The sequence below is a fragment of the Heliangelus exortis genome, chromosome 10, assembly GCF_036169615.1.
Source record: "Heliangelus exortis chromosome 10, bHelExo1.hap1, whole genome shotgun sequence".
NCBI lineage: Eukaryota > Metazoa > Chordata > Aves > Apodiformes > Trochilidae > Heliangelus > Heliangelus exortis.
This window is the reverse complement of record NC_092431.1, coordinates 18,341,358-18,360,008: the sequence shown is the minus strand read 5'-3', so window position 1 is coordinate 18,360,008 and position 18,651 is coordinate 18,341,358. Positions and strand designations below refer to the sequence as shown.

The 18,651-nt window shown below is 47.8% G+C and overlaps 2 protein-coding genes across 6 annotated transcripts in view; one reads left to right on the top strand and one right to left on the bottom strand.

Annotated features, from left to right (window-relative positions):
* The first annotated feature begins 2,674 nt into the window (after positions 1–2,674).
* Positions 2,675–11,044, top strand: NOCT (nocturnin). The gene is made up of 3 exons (XM_071753797.1): positions 2,675–2,951; positions 7,923–8,192; positions 8,915–11,044. The coding sequence occupies exons 1-3, from the start codon at positions 2,780–2,782 to the stop codon at positions 9,748–9,750; spliced, it is 1,278 nt and encodes a 425-aa protein (XP_071609898.1). The 5' UTR covers positions 2,675–2,779; the 3' UTR covers positions 9,751–11,044.
* Positions 11,045–16,725: 5,681 nt separating this feature from the next.
* Positions 16,726–18,651, bottom strand: part of ELF2 (E74 like ETS transcription factor 2) — a 37,939-nt gene continuing 36,013 nt past the window's right edge. For all 5 annotated transcript variants that reach the window (XM_071753787.1, XM_071753788.1, XM_071753790.1 and 2 more), the window contains one exon: positions 16,726–18,445. In XM_071753787.1, coding sequence (XP_071609888.1) covers positions 17,818–18,445 — 628 coding nt within the window. In that variant the 3' untranslated portion in view covers positions 16,726–17,817. The remainder of the gene's footprint in view (positions 18,446–18,651) is intronic.

Genomic DNA, 18,651 nt, shown 5'->3' with positions numbered 1-18,651 from the left:
ATGCTGCACAGAAGCCAATTGCCAGAGGCTTTTTTTCTGTCAATCCACTGTGATATTTCACTTATTACTGTCCATCCCCCCCAGGATCATAGTTCACTTTCAGATCATGATGATTTTGAGCTGAAGATGCTACAGTGTTAGGGCAGCAGTACCAAAGGCAGCACAAGAGCTTTCCTGACACAGGGATGATGGGTTGGGAGTAGCTGCCTGACCAAAAAGGTGGAAAGATCATTATCCTCAGCACGTTGTTAATCCCAAGCAAGCAAAGTGTGTGGAAGTCACTGGAAAAGCTTTAGTCCCACAAAGCCTGGGATTTACATGGCCTTGGGTCTGTCCACTAACCAGGATTCAGCATCCCCAGGTTAAGAACAGGTCAAAAAAATGAGAAAAGAGCATTTCTCACAGTCTAAACAAACTCTGTCCTGGCCCCTTTGCTCACTGTTTGCAGACAGTGAAACCATCAGCCAGATAAGCACGGGAAAGCCAAGATTGCTTCCCAAAGAAACTGAGTTCTTTCTTTTCTTGAAGTCCCATGTACCTAAAATTAATTGCATCCTTTGTGTATTTTCAGAAGGATTTTGTTTTCCATAGCCAACTATTAGGACATTTGAGTCACTCCTAACCAAACACTGATTCATATTTTGGAACTAAATCATCATCCTTCCCAAATCCCAGGAACAAAGCGGTGGATGTGGAAAATAAGCTTAACACATCATCAGTAACTTTTGTTTCTTTCAATAAAGCCTTCAATTATTGTCACGTTGGCTTGGTTACACACAGCCTAGGAAAGCCAACCCCCCAAAAAACAGGAGAGAAAAACACATTCATTACAACAGGGAGCAGGAAACTTTTCCCCCTTCCTCCCTCTTGTAGCTCTCATGAGGAGGTGGTTTGGCCTGAACCCAGCTACTGGAATCATCAGAGTAACAAACTGAACAATAAACTCATCATACCTCCCAGTCATGATTTACTTAACAACCACTGAGCTCTCTGGGCTGTCAGCAGCTCCCCAAAAACGTCTGGAGCAGGAGGTGAAGAGGGGTAGCAGGGGGGAGAAGGCGCCCACTCTGAGGGCAAAGGATTTGGTTCCCCATGGGGAACTCAAAGTAGAGGTTAAGATGTACCTTAATTATCAGAATGAAGAGGATAAGATGCTCCTCAGCCATCAGAATGAAGGGGATAAGATGCTCCTTAGCCATCAGAAAGAGGCTAAGAGGTACCTTAACCATCAGAATGGGGGGGCTAAGATGTACCTCAGCCATCAGAACGAAGAAGCTAAGATGCACCTTATCATCAACAGCCACCTGGCAGGACCTGAGGACACAGAACCCCAAGACAGACCCAGCTGCCTCCTCTCCTGAGCAGAACCACCACGTCAGTCAGCCAGCAGCTTCTCTGTCAACCCAGCCTGTCACCTGTCAGGGGTGTTTGGCAGACAATGCAACAGCACTTGCATCACCTCTCTCTCAGGCCACTGCTGTGTTCTCTCACAGAACAGTTTGGCTTGGAAGAACCTCTAGTCCCAACCCCCCTGCATGGGCAGGGACACCTCCCACTAAACCCGGCTGCTCAGAGCCCCATCCCACCTGCCCTTAGAATCATAGAATCATAGAACTGGCTGGGATGGAAGAGATCATCACGTCCAACCCTTGATCCACTCCCCCTGTGGTTCCCAGCCCATGGCACTGAGTGCCACATCCAGTCTCTTTTTAATATCTCCAGGGATGGAGAATCCACCCCTTCCCTGGGCAGCCCATTCCAATGGCTGAGCACCCTCTCTGTAAAGAAATTCTTTGTAATATCCAACCTAAACCTTCCCTGGCACAACTTCACCCCGTGCCCTCTTGTCTTGCTGAGAGTTGCCTGGGAAAAGAGACCAACCGTTCAACACATCAAGGAAGGGGGCAGCCACAACTTCCCTGGACAACCTGTTCCAGTGTCTCACCAGCCTCACAGGAAAGGGGCTGGGAACCCCCCGCGGTCAGAGACCTCATTATTAGGGTCATTATTAGGCGTCACTCCAACATCACCCGGAGTTTTGGGGACTTGCTGCCCCCCCCCCCCCCCACTGCTGAACCAGCCCCAAGCTGGGGGATGGACGGAGAGGATGGAAGGAGGGGATGGAAGGAGGGGATGGATGGAGAGGATGGAAGGAGGAGGGGATGGATGCAGGGGATGAAAGGATGGAGGGGATGGACAGACGGAGGGGATAGCGGAGGGGATGGATGGAGAGGATGGAAGGAGGAGGGGATGGACGGAGGGGATGGATGCACGGAGGGGATGGATGCACGGAGGGGATGGATGCACGGAGGGGATGGATGCACTGAGGGGATGGGAGGAGGTGACGAATCCGCCAACCCCCGCACCGTGACGTCCGTGGGAACACCACGCACCCTTTGCTGACGTCACCGGAGGGAAAACTACGCCGGGCGAGACCACTCTGGGGAACAGGGGGGGAGGAATTCACGGAGCGACGCCGGGAGGTGCCGGTAGCGGGAGGTGCCGGTAGCGAGAGGCGCGGAGCTCCGGCAGGAAACACCGCCCCGCCGGTCCCCGCGGAACGGGCTCGGTGCCGGCGGTGGATGCGGTGTGTCCGGCCCCCAACCCGCCCGATTCGTCCCCCCGCTCCCTTCCTCTCCCCTCCTGAGTGCCGGTGGTAGGTGCCGGATGTACCGGGCACCGCCGCCACCGCCGCCCGTATAAGGGCCGCCGCCGGGCGGTCCCCGTAGGTGTTGGTTCGATCGGATCCGCGTCCGTCCCGCTCCGTCCTGTCGGGAGCATGTACCAGAGCCCCGCACGCTGCCTCTGCTCGGCGCTGCCCGCCCTTTGCTGCGCCCCCGCCGCCGCCCCTCGCCTGCCCCGGCCCCTCGGCCTCTCCGCACCGCGGGCAGCACCGGTACCGGTACCGGCGGTGGGCCGCCCGCCCGCCCCGGGGGCGCCGCCCCGCACAGGTGGGTACCGGGAGGGTAGGGATGGGGTGCAGGTACAGGGGTGGTCGGGAAAAAAGCATCGGGACTCTCGCTCCCAGATCCCCCCCCCCCCTCCCCGGTTTCCTCGAAAACCCAACTGAGCTTTTCATTTTAAGGCGGTAACCGCGGGTTTTGGTCGCTAAGGGTGAGCAAGTGACATCCAGCGACAAAGCCAACCCGGTCTGTGATGCAGAGGGGTTTTGGGCCGGGCGATGGGGTTTGTTCTGCCGGCTGCGGGGAATACACCGAAACACTCGTGGGGTAACTCCCTGGTGGGGTAACTCGCTTGGTGCTGGGCTCCCAGTGGGTTTTACTTGAGGGAGGGAGAAGCCCCGCTTGCCCTGGGCAGGCAGAGGAGGCAGTGCTGAGCCACGGAGCTGCAGCTTGGCTGTGCCCTCGAGTATCGGTGCTTACACCCTGCTCCTCCTTCCCTAAATGAGATTTGGAAAGCGTGCAAGGTCCTGCGTGTCCCTGTGCCTGCCCAGAGTCCATGTGAGGACAGCACCTTGGCATGGGCCGTGTTCCCTCCCCACTGCCCTGCAGCGGGGTGGTGACATCCCGGGCAGAACTCTGCTCCCAGATCCAGCCCAAACCCGGCAGCTTGGCTCCGTCTGGGAATGCACACCAGGAAGAAAGGCTCCCGGGAAAGCTGGGGAGTGGCTGCCTTTGCTCCAGGCTGGTGGGCAAGGTGATGTGTCCAACAACCTTCGTGCAATGTCTGAGGCTGCATTACTCACCTGGCATCCAGGAGAACCACACTGAGGTTGGGCTGAAGTGTCTGTGGTTGTTCCCTGCTGGTGTTGGTACAGGAGGAGGCTACAAACCAGGCTGGGATAGGGGGCTTCTGTTCCTCCTTCTGAACCAGGCCAGGATGCCTCCAGAGAGCTCCAGGGAAGAGGAGCATATGTGCCAGGAAGCTGGGAGAGGAGAGCTCATGATTAGAGCCCTCATGAGGAAAAGGGATTTTTTGTGTATTATTTGGGTACACAGGAATTTGAGGTTCCCCCCTCTTTCTGGTGTTACCTGTTGACCAGGCAGCATCCCCCTTGCTGTGCCAAGCCCTCTGGATCCCTGTATGAGGGTAGGACTGGTGGGGTAGGACTGTCCTAGGTGCCAAAATCAGGATTTGAACTTGGAGTGCAGGTGGCCTCGAGCTGCAGTCCCCTTCCTGGCCCAAACAAGATGCCTGTAGTATGATACCCTGTAGCATCAGGTTTGTCATATGGGGATGGTGTCTGCCAAGTTTTTCCTAGAAATGGGGTTGCAGGGAAGACACCTCTGTCTGCTGTTGGCTGTGGAGGCTGATACAGCTGCAGAGGGGCTGGAGGTCTGGTGGATCCATTCACCTGGCAGCCAAATCCCTGGGGTGGGCAAGGTGTCAGTCAAAAGCAGTGCTGGGAGGTAGGAGATGAAAGGAAGGGCAACCAGATTGTTGGGCAACTTAACCCAAAAGGGAAAGGCCCTGTCTCTGAGACCCCCCTGCATGTTGCAGCCCTTGTCTTTGAAGCAAAGTCCTTAAAATAAAGTAATTGACTGCCTGTTGCCTGGGATCCTGGAAGTTAATCTCTTCTGTGCTTTTGCTGGAGGACACAAGAAACCTTGAACTTTGCACTCTGTTCTCCTGAAGGCTAATGAACTGTTCTAGTTTTCCCCTGCTGTGCTGAGGCACCAGCCTTGCAGAGGAAGGATTATTATTATTATTATTATTACTATTACTGCTATTTAAAGCACCTTAATAGTGGTTGCTGATCCCCTGCAATGCCTGGGTGCCTGCAATAGGCATCCCCTATTGCAACATGGCATCAGGAGAATCGTGTCCATGTTCACCACCCAATGCTAAAGTGCTGAGTTTTGCACTTTAGGATTCTGCCTGTTCCTCTGTGTACACCAGAACCTTGGAGTCACAGTGCTGACAGCAGGTATAATATTTGCAAGTTATAGGTCATTTAACTTGGATGGTAAAGATCTGGGAACAGTGACCTTGTTGCCTTGCTGCCACAGGCATGTTATTTATGCATTGCAAACATAACACATGGATTTTGTGTTTGGAGTTTCAGTGTTCAGGTTGCAGGTCTGGTCCCCTGTTCCTGTTCTGCAAAATGATTGTGCTGTGACTGTTTCAGCACTTGGGGGATGAAGAACTTTGCAGTTCATCAGTCTTCTTGAGCTGGAGTCTTCCCCTGGCAGCCAAGGTCTCCCAAGCCACCTATGGTGGGCCTGAAAATGTTTGATTTACAGCACAAGCCCTCTTCCACCCAACCTTCCCTGGGCTCTCAAAAGAAGTTTTTTCCTTCCTGAGATGTTCCTGACTTTTAAAGCTGTCAGAGCTGTGCTGCAGTGGAGCAGTGGCCATGCCACTTGGGGGTTTGGCCGTGCCTGACTCCCCATGAAGAGCCAGATAGCCTGTGACCCCAGGGACAGTCATATTTAGACAGGACTCTCACTTTGTTTGCAGCTTGGCAGGTACATGGCTGAACTTAGACTTCATCCTGCTGTAAGAGGTGTTGGCAGTGCAGGGCTTCAGGGTGGACTTTTGACTGCAGATGCATTGCACTGAGTTTGTCCCTTTCAAGGTCCTTCCTCTGATTCCTCTTGGGCAATGAGCAGCCCAGACTCTTTGCTAAGGGCTTTTTGGAGCAGAATAACTCCCCCTTATTCATCTGGAGAGCCCTGTGTTCATCTGTGCTGAAGGCTCTGCCTCCATCTGGGACTCCCACCACTTGCCCAGTGCTGTGCCAGGAGGGGAGGGCATTTGGTGTGTGCATTTTGGGGCAGAGCTGTGTGGGATGTAGGGCTGGGCTGGACTCAGCTGCTGACAGCATTCCTGAGGGAGCAGAAAACACTCTGTACTTCCCTCCCAGCTGCAGCACTTCACATGGCTTGTACCTACCCTAAAACCAGGAGAGGAGCTCCCTGTGGTGCTTTTGTTAAAAGCTCTGTTGACTTCTCTGTGGCTGCCTGGCAGCTCTGGTAGTGTGTAACCTGGAACCAGAACACACTTTTGTTCCTGCTCCTCACCCCCTCCCAGCCATGTCAGAGTCCTGCTTAGGGATTTCATGTCTGGGCCCACCTCTCTCCCTGTGAAATGGCATTTCTTCTGCTTAAGCTGTACTTCTGTACTTGGCTTCTCGACAAGAATTGTTAATTAAAGAAGAGTGCAGAAACTGGAACACATTAACCACAGCTCCCATAGAAAGGCATTCATGCTTGTGAAGCCAAGCTCACATCCCAGTTTGAAGAACTCATGGGACTTTAACCTAAAAGGATGGATGTGGGAAGAGATGTCCTGCATCCAATGTCAATTCCCAATTTCTGACTTCCTTAGAACTGTTAAGAGACACTATTCCAATGGTTTACACGTACAAAACCTGTTAAAGCAAGCAATTTTTAGTATCTTTTTAAAAGTACCCATTTTCCTAAAGGCAAGGACATGATGCTGCTGCTGCAGAGTTTTCTTTTTTGCTTCTTCTAAACCTGTTTACTGAGCTGTGAGGGCTTCCATCTTCCTGCCTTCCCCTCTGGCCAGGCTTGTCACTGTGTCTGTCACCAGCTCTCAGGATTAGTGATGCTGTAATTCAGGCTAGCAAAAAAAACATGCAACTGTGTTGGGTAGCACCCCAAATCTGATAAAAGATGTGAGCATGAGATAGCAACTCTTCCATTTGAAGCAACTCAAAGGTACAAATAAACTTGCTTTAAAACCACTGTGGGCTAACAGCAACGTGACTCTGAAGTTCTTTTGCTCAAGACAACCTCAGCAAAATGCATCCAGTGTCAGGAAGTTGAGACAGCAAGGAAATGTGGTCAGCATGGTCTCTTGGGCAAGCTGCTGTGGTTCAAGTGCTGCTTTTCCTGCCCCTGTTTGAAGGGAAGCCAAGTGTCCAGGCATGATACCAAGTCTGGAAAAGTGCAAGTACAGCTTCTGTCCAAGTGCTGGGGCAAGGGTGGCACTTGAGAACAAACCCTGAGGAAGTGTTGAGAGGTCTTGGGACACACATGGCTGTGCCAAGGGTTTTCTGTGGAAAGGTTTAGGAATACTGAGGACTCTGCTACCTTCTAAAGCCCTGAACACTGACAGTCAGCCTCAGGGCATTCCCAGCTGCATGGTGGCACTGGGTTGAGCTCCTGGGAACTGGGAGGAGGTATTTTACAGCACTGTGTTCCCATGGGCTGCCTGGAGGGCTGTAGCCAAGAGGACAAACCAGAGTGGGGACACATGCACTTGTGTGGCAACTGTGACTGGGATGGGGGGACAAAAGACAACAGGGCTGTGAGCAGGGAGACCTGGGGGACAGCTGCTTATTTGCAGGGAGATGTACTTAGGATTGCTGATGGAGCAGGAGGTCACTGGGGAGGGCTGTGGGACCACAGGGTGTGCTGGAAGCTGCCAAGCTGGGGCAGAGCATGAAGGAGTAAGGAGCTGGAGGGAAAAAGGAGGGTGAGGGGAAGGAGTATAGGCACATGCTCCACTCCCCATCCTGAGGTCTGGGCCAGAAGAAGGATCTGGCCCCTCTGTTCTCCTGTGATCAGAAGTTCCTATGAAATATTAGCCTGAGGGAATGAGCCACCCTGCTTGTGATAGGCAGAGGGTACCAGGCCTTGCAGAGTGCCCTCTCCCTTAGACAGAAGTTCTGCACATGAAATAAAGAGCAGGTATGTCTGCCTGCCAGGCTGTCTGCTCTGTGAGGAGCAAAAATGTACAGTTTCCTACCACACATGCAGAATTTAATTCCATTCTGCTGTACAGGATGCAAGACTCCTTTCTTTCTTCAGAAGACACCTGCACACTGTGTTAAACCGGACCACAGGCGAGCTGCAGAGGGTTAGCAGCCCTCAGTAATGAGAAAAACATTTCGAGACTGTGGACAAAACGAACCTTATTGCTGCATCCTGCATGTTTTACCTCAGCTGAAGGACCAGTGGGCATCTCTAACACCATTTCTTCCTTTGCAGTGTGTTCCATGGGAAACAGCACCAGCCGGCTTTACAGCGCGCTCGCCAAGACGCTGAGCAGCGGTGCTGTGTCCCAGCACCAGGACTGCCTGGAGCAGCAGGACTCTGCACGGCTGGATCCCATAGATCCCAAGGATTTGCTGGAGGAATGTCAGATGGTTCTGCAGAAACGGCCACCCCGGTTTCAGAGGGACTTTGTGGATCTGAAGAAAAACACTGCCAGTAACCACCGCCCCATTCGGGTCATGCAGTGGAACATCCTTGCCCAAGGTAGGAGCTCAGGGTGTGACCTTGTGATCAAACACAGCAGAAAAAATCTCTAAATGCAACTGTGTCTATGTAATCAGGCATTCATGGGACTGGCAGGGCAAAAGGAGGAGAGAGAGGGGGGGTTATGTGAGGCACAACTGAGCTATACAGGGATTCAGATTCATTACGGGAATTCATAATTCTTCAGAACAATTTTTACTAACTTTTTTCTCAGATGCCAAAACCAAGGCTGTAAGCTGACTTATGTGACAACCTCATCTTAAAACCCCCACATAGGGACTGCCTTAACATTCAAGTCACTCCTATCCCACTGCCCTTTTTCTTAGGCCTAAGCCACATGTGGAAGCACTTGCCAACATAGTTAACTTCTGGGAAGAAGGGGGAAGAAGTCTTTAACTTGGATCTGTAAAGCAGACTTTTTTTTTAGATGCTTGAGTGCTTTGAGGAGGAGTTCCAGCACCCATTAGCAAACCTGTCCCTTAAAGTCAGCAGCTGCTCCCTGAAAAACCCTTCACCTGCACACGTTGTGCAGAGAAAGCAAGCGGTGTTGTCAAAGCCTCGTGCTGCTCCCCCCTACAGCCTGGAGCAGGGTGGCAGAGAGGGCTGCAGTCTGCATTTGGCTCCTCTGCAAAACCTGAAGGCAGGCAGCCTCTTTTAGCAATCTGTAACTCCTCTTTTGCCTTTTTTTTCCCCTCCCTTCTCGCCTTCCCTGCTCATTTCAGCTCTTGGAGAAGGCAAAGACAACTTTGTGCAGTGCCCCATGGAAGCTCTGAAGTGGGAGGAGAGGAAGTGCCTCATCCTGGAGGAAATCCTGGCCTACAAGCCTGACATTTTATGCCTGCAAGAAGTCGACCACTACTTCGACACCTTTGAGCCACTCCTCAGCAGACTTGGCTACCAGGGGACTTTCTTCCCAAAGCCGTGGTCGCCTTGCCTGGATGTGGAGAGGAACAACGGGCCTGACGGCTGCGCCTTGTTCTTCCTCAGAGCGCGCTTCGAGCTCATCAACAGTGCCAACATCCGCCTGACTGCCAGGAAGCTGAAAACCAACCAAGTGGCCATCGCTCAGACACTGAAGTGCAACGAAACCGGGAGACTTTTCTGCATTGCTGTCACCCACCTCAAAGCCCGCACCGGCTGGGAGAGTTTCCGCTCCGCTCAGGGCTGCGATCTTCTCCAGAACCTCAAGACTATTACCCAGGGGGCGAAGATCCCGCTGATCATCTGTGGGGATTTCAATGCAGAGCCAACCGAGGAGGTCTACAGGGAGTTTTCCAACTCCAGCCTCAACTTAAACAGCGCCTACAAGCTGCTGAGCCCCGATGGGCAGTCAGAGCCCCCGTACACCACGTGGAAGATCCGGCCCTCCGGAGAGTGCCGGCACACGCTGGATTATATCTGGTATTCCCAGCACGCCTTGAACGTGAACTCAGCCCTGGGCTTGCTGACTGAAGAGCAAATAGGGCCCAACAGGCTGCCATCCTTCAATTACCCTTCTGATCACCTATCTCTGGTGTGTGACTTTAGTTTTAACCAAGACCCTGACAGACTGCTGTAATGTGTTGGGATGCCAGCTGGTATTGCAGTGTCTTAACTCACCACTGTTCTGTTTTAGAGAAAACTTTTGAGGCTGGAAGCTACTGAAGGATGAGGAAATACTGTTGACTAAACCTTATGTCGGGCACTTGTTTGGAGTTAACACTTGGTAATCTGGGGCCTCCAAGGGAGGAAGAAAGGAGCCAGTGTTCTCTTCATCATGTTCTTGCTGTGTGAGGTTTTGAATACTGGAAGGCAAATTAGCTTTATCCTTTCACTAACCCCTGTGTTCAAAGTTTTAATCCTCTTATGAATATGGAGGCCTTAGTATTTAAACCAAAACACTCGTGTTTTTAAAACAACTTGCCCTGACAGCTTGCTGATTTTATTTATTTCATGTTAAGCATATGCAAGTACCAAAGGGAACAAGGCTCAACTACTCAGTGAGATTCTCTTAAATCTTTGACTGTTGCAATACAAAGCAAGTTTAATGCAGTTTAGAAATGAACAAATCTAAGCTCATGCTACATTTTTATGACTTGAGACAACAATTTCACTAAAAGTGAATAGACAATAGCACAGTGCAAGGAAAGCCCCCTGCAGTAAGAGCAGGTGAGGAAATAAGAGCCTTGCTGTCCTCCATCACACAGGAATCCAAATCCCTTTTCCAGGTGAGTGCATGTGTCTACTACACACAGACAACATGTGAGTTATGTACACACTGTTCCCTGTGTCTCTCCTGTGTTTTCCACCAAAGCACACACCTAACCAGGGAGTATTTCCTCCTCTGCTTCAAGTATTAAATTTTATAAATGGTTTCAATTTGTAGTCTTGTCAATCTTGCTGTTTCAGTGAAGGGCCAATCTCACGTTGAAAGACTTTTATCTTATTTACCTTCAGAACCTAAAGCTACACTGGAACCTGCTAGAAGATAAAATTTATTTATTGAGAGAATTTGGTGATCCTGCATCTGACTTGAAATCATACAGCAGTAGTGTTCAGGAGCCTCTTTGCCTGGCCCAGGGGAACTCTAGCTAAGCACCTGGGCTACAACAGAGCTGTGTTAGTTTAGGAACTCTTGTAGATGGAGTGGTGCTCATTGAAATGGCTTTGGTATTGCATATATGGATTGTAGGCATGGCACTAGGCAGGAGAATGAGGTAGGGAGACAGGAGGGAAGAAAGACAACAGTGGGGCTGACATTTAGATAGTTGGGAAAGCTGAGGCAGAGTAAATCAGTACTTCCATGTAAATTAAGGCTTGTAGTAACTCTTATGTTCCAGGTGTTTATTAATAAAAGTCTTTGGAAAAAAAAACCAGGAATGTCTCTGCTGCCTTCTTTTTCCTTTCCCTATCAGAAGTAGGGGATCTGTCTCAACTACTGACTCATTGAGCTTGGGGGTAGTGGTGATGCTACCTAATCCAGACCTTTTCCCCCAGCCCTGCAGTCCTCATCTTACAACCTGGCAAGCTCTTCTGCTTTCACAGCAACTGCTCCCTCTCAGACTTGAAATGTCCAAACTCCACAGCAAGTCTGTAGGGAAAGAAATTACCTTTAGTGAGGGTAAGCTGCTAAAGATGAAGCCTTGGCTCTACATTACTGTAAATATTACTCCTGACTGTGGGACTATGAACCTGTACTGCAAAGCAAGGTGCAATTCTTCCTCCCTGAGGGCTGCTGAACATGCCAGGAGAGAGCTGGCTCCTCCCAAGAGGCAGACACAGCTGTCAGTCTTTTAAAATGTCCATTGGAGAGCAAGAAATGCCACAGGGACGTGCTTTGCACAGCCTGTAAGTTGTTGTATTGTTAGAAAGTGGAAGAGCCTGGCAACTGGAAGTCTCAAATTCCCACCCAAACACAGTCCCCTTCAGGCTAACAAAGTGTTTTGCACAGCCCTAGCATGTTCTGCTCCTGTTCCTGACCCTTGCAGGGTGAGGACACTGATCTGCTGCCAAGCAGAGGAGCTGAGGCCCCTCCAAGGAGCCTGGGATGCAGGTCTCTTCTAGCCAGGGAGGATTTGAACTCCCCAGACAGAAAGGATTTTGCAGCCAAGGAGCCTGACCTCCTTGGTGAATACTTTTATCAGGTAGATGTGATTTATCAACCACTGCCAGCCAGGGCCTCTCTTTCAGCTAAAATTTCAGAAAGTAAATCCGTTCCTAGAAGCCAGAAGGGGTGACTGCTTGGAGCTGAGGTTCTGGGCAAGGGATGGGATGCTCCTAACACCCAAAAGAGGGGTAGGGCCTTTGAGCACCCCTGCTGCAAGCATTCCATACCAGCTATACTGAAACATCTTCCTTTTCATGGTGCTGGCTGCCCTCAGGTGCTCTCTGCAGGGGGGGAGATGCACAACTTCTTCCTTAGGGTTTTCATCTCTGTCTATCTTCCCTCAAATAGTCTTTGCAAGAAGAAATAACTGCCCATTAATGGAGATATCTAGTCACTTGGAGCTAAGCACTTCTAAAAGCAACATTACAGTGCAGACCTGTCAGATGGAACATTGAATAAATCAACTCCTTGCTCATGTACCACCAAAAGTCACCAGAGAAGCCAGAGCTTCCCTCAGACCCTCCCTTTTGGCAGCTTCTTGTGGAAGAACCTACAATTGTGGTGCTACAAAAGGCCATGGTATGAGAGCAAGACTCAGAGATACTGAAAAACAAAACAAACAAACAAAAAATATACAAAAAACCCAAACAAAACCAAAAATCCACTACTACCAAAAAGCCCTTAATTCCCATTTTACATTTTAAGCAGCAGCTCCATTTTCCTAAGGACAGCTGAGGGTGCCCATCACTGTGGTCCTCTCTGATCACTGCCAGGGCACAGAGCCATAGCACCCATTATGGGAGGCTTTGTTTACCAGCAGGAGCTGAAGCCACAGCTCTGAAACTCCCACTTGGTATCTGCATGATTCCTCTGCCATTTTACTCAGTTTCCTTATCAAACTCGATTCCTCTGCCATTTTACTCAGCTTCCTTATCAAACTCTCTTGCAAAAGCAACCACACTGGAGGGGAATGGTATGTTTTGCATGATATTGCTGCTGTGAAGTGGAAAAAGCTGAGATTCTTATTCCAGCCTGGACACGTGGCAGGAGATGCTCACTGCTTCATGTCCTTAAAGGGCAATTTTGAAGGCAAGGGGAGGGTGGAATAACTATGAGAGGGCTGGGGACTATCCCCACCAGAATATTATCATTGGAAACCACATCTTCCTGCTATAGCACAATGATGAACTCTTTCTGTTGGACTTCAATAAAAGATAGGAAAGACACAGAAATTCTATTCAAGGATTTGCTATAAAATATATTTTGCAGACAGACTCTTTTGGGAGACTTCAGTGAAACCCAGTTCTTGCTTTGTTTTATTCAACAAGAGGCAGATAAATTCAGTGCAGTAAATAATATTCATAGGAAGAAACAAGAAGGCTTTTTTTTTCCTATATAGCAGTATGACTCCTACAGTAAAAATGTCTTCAAAGGTCTTCTTGTGGGTGCCTGCCTTATAAGCAGAGGCTAAAAAAAGTCTCAACAGATCTCTTGCTCTCATCTTGAGTAAAAGCTGCATTAGCTGTAGCAGCAATGGTTTCTCCTCACCCTCAAGCTACCTGAAGAAAGAAATGACCCACTTACTTCATTTGCTGAAAGGCAGAAGCTGTTGCAAGCTAATTAAAGCACTATCTCCCTTGCAGAACAATCAGATCAGAAGTAGATAGTGTCACTTGGATCTTCATAACTCAATAAGTTTAATACCTGCCACGTGAGCTGTCACTCCCAGGCAGAAATTAAATTTAGCTTGTTCTGGCTGTGACAATCTTCACATGTAACTGAGATCCCTGCTGCATGGGTCAGAGTAAGAACTCAGGCTTCAGGCACCTCTCCACCTTCTCTTCAACTCTTGAATACCTCACTGATCCTCAATCAGCTCAGATGTAATTCCATAAAGTTCTAAAGTTGATGAAATCAATTAGTAGAGGATCCCAAGAACTCAGCCCTCCTTGCTGCACACTTTACCTGGATTGCCTGTGATAGGATTCCCCTTTCAACTTTTCTTGTCACAACCCAGAAAAAACGATGTTCTGACCTCTGAGTTGCAATTCACAATGATTTTTTTCTGTGGGTTACACACTATTATCCTGTTCTCCTGTAACTTAAATTGGTAGTTGTTTGAAAAATAAATGTATTACATACGTTCTGCACAAAGCATGCTCACTTCTCACTGGTTTCATTCCACTCACTCATCTATTTACTACTTGCCAAGTGTTAAGCTCTTCCACATGAGCCACTAGCTTCAGATGTAACACTAGTCCTGAGCAACAAGGGGGCTGTACAAGTTTAGGAGCATAGTTAGATGCTGATTCAATGTTTCAGCATCCCTTTGGCCATTTCAGATGTTACCAACCTAACCGAAGCTCCCCCATCCTGAGGTCATGTCCTCCAACACCACCAGTAAAAACACCTCTTGCTCACGTAGAAATTATGTCAGCCTAAACCAGGATGTTGAAGAGCAAGCTTGCACAGGCCTGGAGAATGATGAGATTTCCAATTACAGGGGGGAATCTTGCTCCCCACCCCAGCACTGGGCTGTAGAAATCCCCAGGCTGCTTCCTGTACCTAGATTGCACATCAACAACCAGATCTTGGAACAACTCTGAGCAACCACAAGCACACAAAGCAATGCTGAAGAGCTGTGCTCAAGCAGGCACTGCAAGCACTGCTTGACTGACAAAAAGCCTGCCTGTACTTAGAGGCAGCAGCTCAATTATAAAAAAAAATTAAAATAAAAAATATATACAAAGTCATAGAAAGGATTAACAAAACAGGACTCCACTTTTTGAAGCCAGGTGAAGTACCCTTTCTATTTCAGATCCAGCCCATTGTTGCAGCACTTAATGAACTTCTGATAAATGTCCTCTGGCAGCCCACAGTGCCCATGCCACTTGCCAGGTGGCCAGGGGAGAGAGCCAAAGGACCATCACCAGCTCTGTGGCAAGATGCAGCCCTGACAGTGACTGCAGCATCTGAGAGCATGGCTGGCAAGCTGCCCATCTCACCATGGAAGAGGGAGGTGACTTCATTCCTTTAATTTTTGCCATTACACGATGGAAATCTTGGCTCTGACTTACAAGAAGGTCATCAGCTGGAGATCCTTATCTATTTCCAGGAAGATTAAGTTTGTCCCCATCTGACTTCCAGTGTATCTAAATTGGGTGTTGGAAAGGTCTGAACTACAAATACTCCAGAGATACACATATCATGCTCCAAGGCATAGCTCCTCTTTCATAATGACTAAAACACAGCCTTTTTGAGAAGGAATTCTTAAAAAAAAAAAAACAAAAAAAACTTACAAATGTGGGTTTAAAAATGCTACTACTTTTCCTCTCTTCCAGATCCAATTTGTTCTACCTGCCTTCCTTCACACTGCTCCATTGCCCTCTACCCAGGACATTATTGCTTCTTATACCACCAAATCAGTCAACCCATTGCCCAGGCTTCTCCCTGCTTCCCTTTCTGACCTACCTCTTTTTCTTAGCATTTCCTCCTGTGCAGGTATCCTTGTCCTTTATCCCACGAAAAAAACACAGCTCATCTGTAAGAATGGTCACTTCTTTGAGTTAACTGCTGGTGGAAGAGATTGATGCCTTCTACACCACACACTGGGTCTTAAACTCTGCTTTCCTGCTTGAAGTATGAAAAAGAAACCCTTTTTCAGAAGACTTTCAAAGTTCCCCACATACCTGCTTGGCTTTACAGAGCTATACCCACATTTCTTACCAGCCAAAGATAAGAATGAGGCTGACTGCCTCCACAGGTAGGTTGTTTTTCAGTATTAAAAGTTAAAGGGAAAAAAAGAAACTTCTATGTAAGTATTTAATTGTGGTTTCCTTTACTGTTACCAAAGACCTCAGTTCCAAATTTCCATTAAAATTGCTCCTCAAGCCATCAAATACTTAAGTCATTCAGACCTAAATTATTCCAAGATTATCAGAGTTCCTGCTCTGAGGACTTTCCACGGCATCTCAGTAGTAACTTGGGAGTGCCCCTGGGCACCTGGCTACTCCTAAGCTGATGTGCTGCTTCTCTGGTAACTGTTTGGTGTCTCTGTGGTCCCCAGGAAAACAGGGTAAGCTACTCTGCATCTGTTTTCATCCCAACTCTTGCACGTGGACTTCAGCTATGGAATAATGTGTGTACTGTGTGTTCTTGCCTGAGCTTTCCCAGTAGTAGAGGATCATGACACCCATAATTTCAGTACTATTATAAATTAATGGAATATATATTTACTTACTTCATTCTGAAACAAACCCAAAACATCTAGTTAAAAGTCATGTATTTGTGCTGAAGCCAAAACAACAGCTGGAAATGTCAATGGCAGCTACATCAAAAGGACCAACAGTGTAACTTGGTAGTTCACTTTTCTCATTTTTTACCTACCAGTGGCTTCTATGACATCAAAGAGATCTGGAGCAGCCAAGTCTGCTCATTTTTACCTTGCCTTTGCAGTGCAGCCTTAGGAAATTAAGCTAAAGCTGGAGGAGTAGTTCAGTAATTCACAGAGCTCTAGAAGTTACTGATTCTCAGAGTCACCTAAGCAAACCCCATCTTCTTGGCATTATGACAACTGGGAGTGCACAGGAAGCCACCACCTGTCAGCTGCAGGGCAGTGACTCCTCAAGCTGCTCAAGTTGCTCCCTCAGAAGATGAGCTACAATGCAAGAAGACAACAGCCCAACAGAACTAAGCCCCTGCCAGAAGCTACCTCATCAATTACTGCAAGCTTCACAGATATTTCCATAAAAAAATATTTCAGTGTAGTGTGTGAGAGGGTTGGTCAGCTGCTGGGAGCACCGGAGCAGTGATGAGTTCCAAGCTTCCACACTACATCAGCTTAGTGATATCATTCTTAGGCTGAATGCCTGGAAGATTTCAAATAAACAGAAGAAAAGGTTAATAAGGAAAGGAAAAAGTAAAAAATAAATAGCAGACCAAACACCGTTAAATTTCCTTTCTATATTTCATTAAAACCTACTTGAATACACTTTGAAACAAGAGTACAACAAAATAGAATATACTTCAAATGTTGAATATACAAACTATTATAGTTCATTCTGAACACTGGTACTTCCCTCTTCAACTAAAAAAAAAAAATTACAGGTTTAGAACTACCTGACAAAAGCTCATGCTGGGCGTGACCTTTCAAGTGACAGAGTAGAGCTGAAACTGAAATGTATGCACAGATGTCAAGGCTAAATGAGAGACACAGGCATGTTACAGCAGAAGGCAGGAAGCCTGCTGCTATTTTGTCCACAATTAAGAAATTTAGACAGACTTTTAACTACCATACAAAATATGTTACATGTAATTCTATAACAATACTGTGCTAGGTACAAGATTTTTTAAAAATTTTTTTTTTTTAATAAAAAAAGCTTTACACAAACAAGCCATTAGCTTATTTCAAGAAAGATAACTGAAAATCAGTCTAAGGCTTCCATTTTCAATCTGCTTAAGCTGTATGATACAAAAATTCCTCTAGGTCTCTGTCTTCTTTTAGAAGCTCTTTAATCTTCTCCTTTATTTCACATTCTACAATACCTAATAGCAGAGTTTTTCACATAGCACCAGTTGAGTACTGTGGGCCCACAGTAGTAATTGCTGGTATGCATATAAAATGCATCAAATTTGCCATTTTTAACAACGAGACTTTCCCCCTGAAAACTAAAAACCAGGGCAAACCTCTCACACAAACTCCCTTTTAGTGTTCCAGGTTTTAGTGTAACTCAGTAATGGGTAATGTAGTGAACTGTTTGGTCCCTTTTCAGTCCCTCTCTCTTTCTTTCTCCAGAGGTTCAGCTGTTTCCCAACTGTAAGAAGCAGTTTTGTCAGCGAATCAACAATGTGGTTCAATTCCCACTGAAACACAGGAAAATAATTTTTTTTTCCCAGAAAGTCTTCAACATATGCATGTTTATTAACATTTCAAAACTTTCCTTTTTGACTTGGTGATCACGTCCACGTCCCTCCCCCAGTTATGTCAGTATATTCCAAACCGTAACAGTCTAAAAGTCCATGCTGGAAGCAACCCATTCTTCATTTCTCACACGTTACAATTCCTTCTGATTTCATTGTTACAGGAAGGGCAATAGCTGAGGGTGTGCTAACTACCACTACGTGAGTCACAGTCTTGCTTCCATCTGCTGGCTTCTCTTCATTTACCAGCTGCAGTGTTTTCACTTCACGTTCCTGTTTTAAAGCCGCCGCGTCTGATTTAACTTCTGGACTTTTTATAACTGCACTAATCACCCTGGGAGGAGTCTGGCCAGATGCCTGCTGAGCAGGCACTGATAGTCTCATTACTGGTGTCCCATGAGCTATAGACACTGGGGTTAGTGCTCTAACAGCCAAGGGGGTTCCCACGATGTTAATACTTCCTGACCCAGACAGGCCGGTTTTTGTTTGTAACTGACACTGCGTCAGTTGCGTGGCAGGGATGGTTATGATTTTGGCAGGCTGCACTGTGATTTTGTCTCCGTTTTCAGCAGAGGCTGGCATCACAGTAGGGATTGTCTGGATTACTACCTTTGGAGTTGTTGCAGTTGTTGGGCTTGTGTTGGTTAATAAGGGTGAGCCTGCGTTTACGGACTGCACTGCCACGGTCGAGATTTTCTGTCCCAGAGAGGTCATTACAACAGGCACTTGCATTGCCACACGTACAGTCCTGAAAAATAAAGATGTTTAAGTCAATATAATATATTGACATATATTATTTTATATATATATAACAATAAAGGGTTTAAGTCAAACCACAGGGCACCATTAGAGATGAAAACAGGGAGAGGCAAGTCTAGGATTCACACATTTTGAATTGCGTCTTTAAAAAAACACCAGACAAAACCAAAAAACCCAAACCTTTTGCACATCTAG

Bases quoted from the DNA above. Each gene is read 5' to 3' on its own strand.
- NOCT (XM_071753797.1), top strand. From the start codon at position 2,780: ATGTACCAGAGCCCCGCACGCTGCCTCTGCTCGGCGCTGCCCGCCCTT. The intron at 2,952-7,922 runs GTGGGTACCGGG...CTTCCTTTGCAG, and splicing joins GGGGGCGCCGCCCCGCACAG to TGTGTTCCATGGGAAACAGC. The intron at 8,193-8,914 runs GTAGGAGCTCAG...TGCTCATTTCAG, and splicing joins GTGGAACATCCTTGCCCAAG to CTCTTGGAGAAGGCAAAGAC.